We start from the raw sequence: 8,647 nt of genomic DNA, 5'->3' as shown, positions 1-8,647 counted from the left end.
AGGTTGAGTCCCTTTATTAGTAAAACTTTCAAAACCATACTGACTTGAGACATCAACTGAATATTGGTCTTCACTTTGATTAGTTTGTGAATAGCTATTATTTCCTTGTGACAGATCTGAATTATTGTGTTTATCTTCTTCATTTCCTAATTTAGGAGCCTCCATTTCAAAGAAGGGATCCGGACGTTTTTGAATGGGATTGTTTGGCCTAAAGTAATCAGAATCTTTATTTTCATCAGAAAGTTCCTGATGTTGATTATTTATTTTGGTTGTGTCATTAGATTCATTAATAATTATTCCTTTGTTGTATACATCCTGTGTGAAATTTTCTATTTCAGAAGATATGGTTGTGTTTACTGCAAAAAAATCAGTGTCATTAGATTTTAGCTCGGAATATTGACTGTTATTAGAAAAGGATTCATAACTTCCATTGTCTGTCGTCATTGATAAATTAGCATATTCTGTTACTGAGTTTACTGCATCGATGTTATCCCTGAAGAGGTTGGTAATCTCCAATTTATCATCATTTTTCAAAGAATCCCGATAACCTATAGAAAGCTCTTTATCATAAGTGGGAACATAGTTTATTTCAACAGGTTCATACTGGATATAAAGAGGTACTGGGTCAGGACTTCCTGGTAATCTTATAAAGAAAGGTGAACTGTCACCATAGTCTGTTTGTCCTTCATCTTCTTTACGACTGATTACTCCAGAGTGTTGTGTGGTGTAAATGTTCTCAGTTTGTAGCAATTCAGTTGCTACAGTAACTGGTAACTCTGTTGTATGGTCCATTTCAGTTACTTCTGTAGTTGTTTCTGTTGTGGTGTCCACTTTACTCATTTCTGGGATTGGTGCTTCTGTTTTGGTATATATGTAATCATTTTTTATGTGCCCACCATGCAAGCCATTAACAATAGAAGGTGGAATTATAATAGTTGCAAAGTTGGAGTCATTACCCGATTCTTCTGTCTCACTTTGTATAGTAGTAGTTCTTTCATTGCCCATCAGGTTGTCAGCTTGATGGTGTTCAGTTAATGTTATGTTTTGGGATTCTTTATTATTCACCAATGAAACTTCGGTTTCGTCTAAAGAGACTGTAGGATGGATCAAATGGTCAGAGCTATTATAAGGATGATTTACGAAATCAGTAACATTATTACTAGAGAGTGAAATAGTGGTGCTTCCAGAAGAATGTGGAATAATTGTATGAGTTTCATCGTTGAATAATTCCTCAACAAATGGTTCTGTTGATTCTCTAGCAGATGTATCTGGAATGTTGGTTGTAGCAGTATTTTTAACTGTATCTTCATTATAGTTATATGATTCATCGACCTGAGGGTAGGAAGTATCTTCATTTAAACCTAAGTAGCTGTCTGGATTTTTATGAATTAGATTTTCAATATTAAGGTACTCATTTAATGCATTATTAGAAATGCTTATATCATCTACTGTAAGTGGATTTTCTGTTGCGTGTTCATTATCATTGTTTAGCTGATATATTATATTTACTGAACTGCTATTTTTTTCATGCAGGTCCCTGATTTCTTCAGTTGTAAATTGCTCACTATCTTGGTTAATGGCTTCAGTTGTCGATTTTGTTGAGAAATAATTTGTTTGATCATATTCATTGGTTGTGGTAGATCTTGATGTTGTAACTGATACTTCTGATATTGATTCCTGTGTGAATGCTTGTGGTTGATAGACATCATTTTGAGATGGAGAACTTATAGCTACTTTGCTCCCTTGTTCTTTAATGACAACTTTACTTCCACCATTTTGTACTTGGCCATTAAGTAAGTTATCAAGTATTGTTGGGTTTTTCAAAACTGATAGAGGAATGGTGAACGGCGTTGTAATACCAGTACTTGCCATGTTATTCTCTGTAATTCTTTCAAGTGGAAAAGAGGTTGTTTGTTCTTCAATAGGTTTACCTGTATAAAAATCATAAAAAATCTCATCTTGTTTGTCCCGTGGTGAGAATATAGTATCGGATTTGGTCTCGTGCATTTCTGTTTGGAAGTTGTCTTTACTGGAAGGTGCTATTGTGGTTAAAGTATGACTATTATTTTCATTAGTGACAACTTTACTTTCACCATTTTGTACTTGGCCATTAAGTAAGTTATCAAGTATTGTTGGGTTTTTCAAAACTGATAGAGGAATGGTGAACGGTGTTGTAATACCAGTACTTGCCATGTCATTCTCATTAATTTTTTCAAGTGGAAAAGAGATTGTTTGTTCTTCAATAGGTTTATCTGTATAAAAATCATAAAAAAACTCATCTAGTTTTTCCCGTGGTGAGAATATAGTATCGGATTTGGTCTCGTGCATTTCTGTTTGGAAGTTGTCTTTATTGGAAGGTGCTATTGTGGTTAAAGTATGACTATTATTTTCATTAATGACAACTTTACTTTCACCATTTTGTACTTGGCCATTAAGTAAGTTATCAAGTATTGTTGGGTTTTTCAAAACTGATAGAGGAATGGTGAACGGTGTTGTAATACCAGTACTTGCCATGTCATTCTCCGTAATTTCTTCAAGTGGAAAAGAGGTTGTCAGTTCTTCAATAGGTTTATCTGTATAAAAATCATAAAAAATCTCATCTAGTTCTTCCCGTGGTGAGAATATAGTATCGGATTTGGTCTCGTGCATTTCTGTTTGGAAGTTGTCTTTACTGGAAGGTGCTATTGTGGTTAAAGTATGACTATTTTTTTCAGAATCTGGGGAATTCAATTCAAGTTTTTGATCATCTGCTGTGTTTATTGTGGTTATTTCAACTTGATCTTGGTTGACTGTGGAGAACATTGTTGAATCTGCTTCTGTTGTCTGGTAATGAATATCATCTGTTATGGTAAAGAAATCCATAGGTTCATTCAAGTGCTCAGAGTTCTTCAAGTCACCTTCATGTTTATATTGATTGTCTGTTGTTACATCACTTTTCTCAGTAGAAGTTTGAATTACAGTTATTGGATCTGTGTAAGAAAATAATGTATCCTGTGTAGTATAAGGTACTTGTAGTTCTTGTGTAAAATTTGTATTCAGGAAACCTGCCATAGCTGAAGAATTTATCCCAAACAATAGGTCCAAAAAACCTTTCTCGGTTGTGCCCGTCATATCTTGATCATTTATGCTTTCAGTTATATCTGGTAACAGAGGATCTCTAGTCTGAGTAATAATGTCTTCCGCTAGTTTGTTATTGATCGCATCTATCACTTCTAAAGAAGAGTCTGGTTTTATATCCAGAAAGTCAGAAACATCAATAACCAGATCATCAATAGAAAGAGGTTCATCTGGAATATTTTCTAGAGCTTCTGTCCATCGTTCTATGATTGAAGCAAATGGATCAATTTCAGTTGTAGTTGCAGGCTTGGTAGTTGTAATAACTAAAGGTGTTGTATATTCATCACCACTTGTATTTTTATCTGGTTGTTGAAGGTTGTCTGTGGTCTCATTAAATTTAGATTTATTGTCAGATTTTATATTGGTGTTCTGGGGGATAGTTGCTATAGGATTTATTACCTTATTTATTTGTGCATCAAAATGATTGCTTTGAGAAACAGGTGTACTTTTTTCAGTTGTTGAATTGACAAATAGACTGTTTCCCGCTATATAACCACTTGTTGTAGAAGAAATCTTATTAGTATCACTTTCAGATTTATTTTCTTGATTACTTTGTTCTATAGTATGTTTTTCAGTTTCAGGAACTTCCTTTTTACTTAGTGGCTCCACTCTATTTTCCCATTTCACTTCATCTGTTTCCTTGTTAATCTGCTTGATGCTGGCTTCAGTAACTTCATCATCAATATCTATACTTGTTGAAGGCAAGTATACTATTTTTTTTTCATCATTTTGGATATTTTTCATGGAACTTTCAGTTATTGATTCTTGGAAAGCATAATCACTATCAGTGTTGTTCTCAGATGCTAGACTACTTTCATTTATAAGGTCAGCATTTGATTCAGTTTTTGTGATGGTTAGGTTTGAAAGATTATCAACATCGTGAATACTATTTGCATGAGTGACTAGCACATTTCCTTCTTCATTTCCGTTTGCTCCATCATTGGGAATAGCTGGGTTTTTAGTGTGTTCATTCTTATCATATGCCGTTATAGTTGTAATCTCAATATATTTGTCAGTGGTTTGGTTTATAGTTTCAGTAGTTACCACTGGTGCTTCATCATTGTAAATGTCCTCATTAATATTGTATGTGGTGCTATCTTCATTCAGAATATCAAGTTCATCCATTCTGAAGAGCGTATTCTCAGATACTAAAGGATCTCCCATTTTTATCTTAAAATTGATTTCTGTAGGTTTTTGGTCATTTATACTTGTTATTTCAGTTGCAGATTCAGAATGCTCATTTTCTCTCTCAGTAATAACGATATTTTGGGGTTCTTTTTTAATCTCATCATAACGTTGTGTCACATATTCGGTAATTGGAATTATTCTATCTGTGGTCTGCTGGGTAAAGATATCTTTTTGTGGTGTCATACTATCATTTCTATCTTCCAAATGAAGAATATTTTGATCAACCAAGAATGGATTTTCTGTTTCATTTTCTTCAGTATACATAGGATTTGTTGTTGATACCTCACTTGATGAATCAAGATTAATAATGCTCTCTATGGATATGCCTGTTGTGATCATCTGCTCTTCAGTAACTTCAGAATATCCCACAGGTGACTGGGTAGTTTTAAAAATGTTATCATCAGACATTTTTCTGTAGAGTATTGTTGTAGTATCAAATGCTTCAGGTTCAAGAAACAGTGTATCAGTTGCACCTTTCTTTTGATATGTTGATATGAATGACTCTTTAGTTGTTAGTAAATCAGGAATATCTGTATTGGTGTTAAGAATCTGTTGACTGTTTTCCAGCTGATCCTTTTTTCGTTGGCTGTGTGGTTGTTCAGGTATTATTTTATTATTTACATTTTGCTGTTCTTGCCTTACTTCAGTCCATATGCCAAATGTAGTGGATTCCACCATATCTTCGTCACGGTTAACAGAGTCAAGATGTGTTTTTTCTGGTTCACTTTCTTGGTGGGTTTCAATATGGTGATATTTGTTACGATTATTGTCTTCAGGCCTCGGTAGGAAGCCTGGAAGTATATCTTCTTTGTTGTCAGGGATTCCTTCTCTATTCTGAGAAAAAACATTGGGATTGGTAACGATTTCTAAATCATTTATAATTGAAATTGTGGTTTCTGAATATTCACTGTCGCTGATCTGGTTTTTTACTGTAAAATTTAGCTCTGATTCCTTATTTTTATCGTTTTTAGGAACACTTTGGATACTAGTAGTCTTTTCATTGTCTGTGATTTTGTTTTTCTCCCCTTGCTCCTGTACATTACTGGATATACTTTCTGTCTTTGATAGTATGTTATCATGAGCTTGAATTTTGTCATTATCTGTGTGAATGCTATCAAGAATTTCTGGTGAAATATTTCCTAAACTGTCGTGTTCTTGCCTTTGTTCATTCCATGGGGCATATGTAGTACGTGGCACTGCATATTCATCATAGTCAATTGAGTCAAAATGTGAGTTGTCTAGATTGCTTTGTGTTTGGCTCTCTGTATGGTCATTATTTTCTTCGGTTGTTTGCACAAAAACTGGTAGTTCATCAACATCATTTCCATCCGGAAATAAGACATTTGGATTGGTAACAATTTCAAAAGAATCCGTGATGTCTGGAGATGAGGTTCTCGAGTCCCCTTGGTTATGTTCAGGAAAAGTACTATTTTTCTCAGAATCTGTATTATTAAGTTTGTCATCACCATCACCTGTATGTGTGTTACCTGGAACATTACCCGCATCTGCTTTGTCTGTAAATTGGTTTTCATGGCCACTTTTATGTAAGTTATTCGATGTACTTTCCAGTATACTTTCTGTGGTTGTTTGTACTCTGTTGTGAGTCTGGTTGTCATCATCACCTATTTGGGTACTAACAGAAATATCTGGTAATTCATTTCCTAATTTTCCCAGATCGCTAAGTTGTTCAATTTCACTCATTAGGGTACTAACTTCGATAACTGGTGGAATGTCAGTAATTTCTTCATATATCTGTTCAGTCATTGGCTTACTAATGTCTTCGAATTTAGGCGTATTCGTTTGATCAAATGCGGGGCTTGATGTAACTTCCTGGTGGTCTTCATTTATTTTCATCTCATGTTGGCTAGTTATATTAGGCTTGTGAGAATAGTACAAATCATTCCCCTTGTTTTGTTCCCTGACATCATTGTCTGTATTGCTTGTCCCAATATCTGTTCTAAATTTATTACTTTCACTGGACCCTCCCACGTGACTTGAAGTGGTTCCGGAAGCAGAACCTGATCCAGCGCGGGTATTGCTGGAAACAGTTCCAGCGGATGTACCTCCCTCACCTTGACCTTGTCTTAACGGGTCGGTCTCTGCGTCTGTGGCGTTTTTGGTCTTGGACAAAACATCAACATTGAGGAGCTCGTCTTCTGAACTCCAGAATCGGAGGACTTTCTTCTGCCCTCTCTGTACCACGATGTCTTCCCCACATTTCAACGAGATTGCTGGAAATAGATAAGATGAAGGTGATTTTAATGTTTATTAGTATAATATAATGGTATATAATTCATTCTGATCGATTAGTTACAGCGTAATTAAAACATAACGGAAGGATTATTAATAAATACACGGACATATATGGATAGTGAAAATGTAATCACATAGGCTATAACAAACTTATATATTTATACTGAATAAATTATATTTAGTTATATAAATGTTAGATTATAGATTGATATAGTTTATCTTGTTCTTATGAATATCATTCGCTTTATGTAGACTTGCATATGGAGTCAATTTTGTATTATAATCGGTTTTGTGGAAGTGAAATTAGTTTTGTACTTATTTTCAGACTTTCTTTACTTTTTTTTTTCAATTCCCTTTACTTTCACCATGATTCACTTTGTAACATGGTCTTGGTGTGTGTTGGAATTACATTTACAGCAAGACCTTAGTACTTGCAAAATTGTCTGTAATATAATTTTATATTTTGTAATTTTCCCAACCCATCTGTAATTTTGTATGGATATATTTTAATATGAATTTGGACTTGACTAGGTTTGAATTACTGGTATCCTGGAAAAGCTTTTAAAGACCGAATTTGTCAGAAGTATCAAAATATTCCCCACAAATATTTTCTACGAAAACTGATATATCAAGAGCTATATATCTAATAAACGTATGTTGCAGCTGTTTCTTCGAGCATCAATGGATTCTTCTGTATCCTCAACCATGACTGTCTAAACAGCAGGTGTTGGAATGGATGAGTAAATTCCCTGAGGGAAGCAAATTAATTTGTTTTTCACTTTCGGGAAAATTAATTTTGTTTTTCCTTACAACTATAATGTTTTATTTATTTTTCTTGCAAGATGTTCCTTCCTATTTAGATGATTAATGATTTTGATATCAATATTGGCTCGAATCGATTTTGCACCTCAGGGAAGAATTTAATCTGGAAAACATGTTTTAGATATTCAGTGAATTATACACAATACCTGTTACACCTATTACAGTTGTTTAAAACCATGATAATCGCCAGTTACTGAATTCCCCAAAATATGATAGGGCTGTGACTCAATGAACTTCAGGGCTATCGAAGACCCGAAAGTACTTCATCCTCAAGTCAACCATTTTGTACAGGTCTTTCACCCTTGATCAATCAAGCATGCAAGACCCGCAGCCAGGCAATCCTTTAATTTTTGTGGATCTTGAATCGAAATTTTTACTCATTTCTCTTTTTACCTTGTAATAAATTCGAACAGGCAAGATCTCGAGTTAGTATAAGGGCGGCACAATCTAACAATAACAATGATAATATATCATTCACATAAATTTCCTTCACATTTTTATGCTTATTTTTGGCATTTGTTACTTATAACCCTTCTCTGTTTAATTTTATTTAAACGGAAGTAATCTTCTAATTGACATATTATCGACAATAAGTCGCTCTTGCCTATCTTGTCTTGTTATGTTGAGGACAGTCACCGAGGGTAGATGGGCAATATTATTATTATTATTATTATTATTATTATTATTATTATTATTATTATTACTTGCCTAGTTGGAAAAGCAGGATGCTATAAGCCCAGGGGCTCCAACAGGGAAAATAGCTCAGTGAGGAAAGGGAACAAGGAAAAATAAAATATTCTAAGAAGAGCAACTATATTAAAATAAATATCACTTTATAAACTATAAAATCTTTAACAAAACAAGAGGAAGAGAAATTAGATACAAGATAGAACAGTGTGCCCGAGTGTACCCTCAAGCAAGAGAACTCTAACCCAAGACGGTGGAAGACCATGGTATAGAGGCTATGGCACTACCCAAGATTAGAGAACAATGGTTGGATTTTGGAGTGTCCTTCTCCTAGAAGAGCTGCTTACCATAGCTAAAGAGTCTCTTCTAACCTTGCAAAGAGGAAAGTGGCCACTGAGATAAGATGATGTGGCAAATGTTGCAGATTTAGGTTATATAATTAACGTTCATATCACTTATTAATCTTTTAATTATCTATTTCCTCACCTTCGAGAACATTATTTCTGATGGTGACATTGCATCCTATTGCAGGGTAAAAGAAAGCGAAACAGGGAGGGAAGGCAGGATGAAAAAAATCTTC

General features: G+C 34.4%; 1 protein-coding gene across 2 annotated transcripts in view; it reads right to left on the bottom strand.

The window, feature by feature from the left end:
- The window catches only part of LOC137634463 (uro-adherence factor A-like), an 86,598-nt gene that overhangs the window by 15,453 nt on the left and 62,498 nt on the right, over positions 1-8,647 (bottom strand). For both annotated transcript variants that reach the window (XM_068366873.1, XM_068366874.1), the window contains exon 2: positions 1-6,536. This exon is cut by the window's left edge and continues 735 nt beyond it. In XM_068366873.1, coding sequence (XP_068222974.1) covers positions 1-6,536 — 6,536 coding nt within the window. The remainder of the gene's footprint in view (positions 6,537-8,647) is intronic.

This window comes from Palaemon carinicauda, chromosome 44 (assembly GCF_036898095.1).
Source record: "Palaemon carinicauda isolate YSFRI2023 chromosome 44, ASM3689809v2, whole genome shotgun sequence".
NCBI classification, from domain to species: domain Eukaryota; kingdom Metazoa; phylum Arthropoda; class Malacostraca; order Decapoda; family Palaemonidae; genus Palaemon; species Palaemon carinicauda.
The sequence above is the reverse complement of the archived record's forward strand: the minus strand, read 5'-3'. Positions and strand labels throughout refer to the sequence as shown.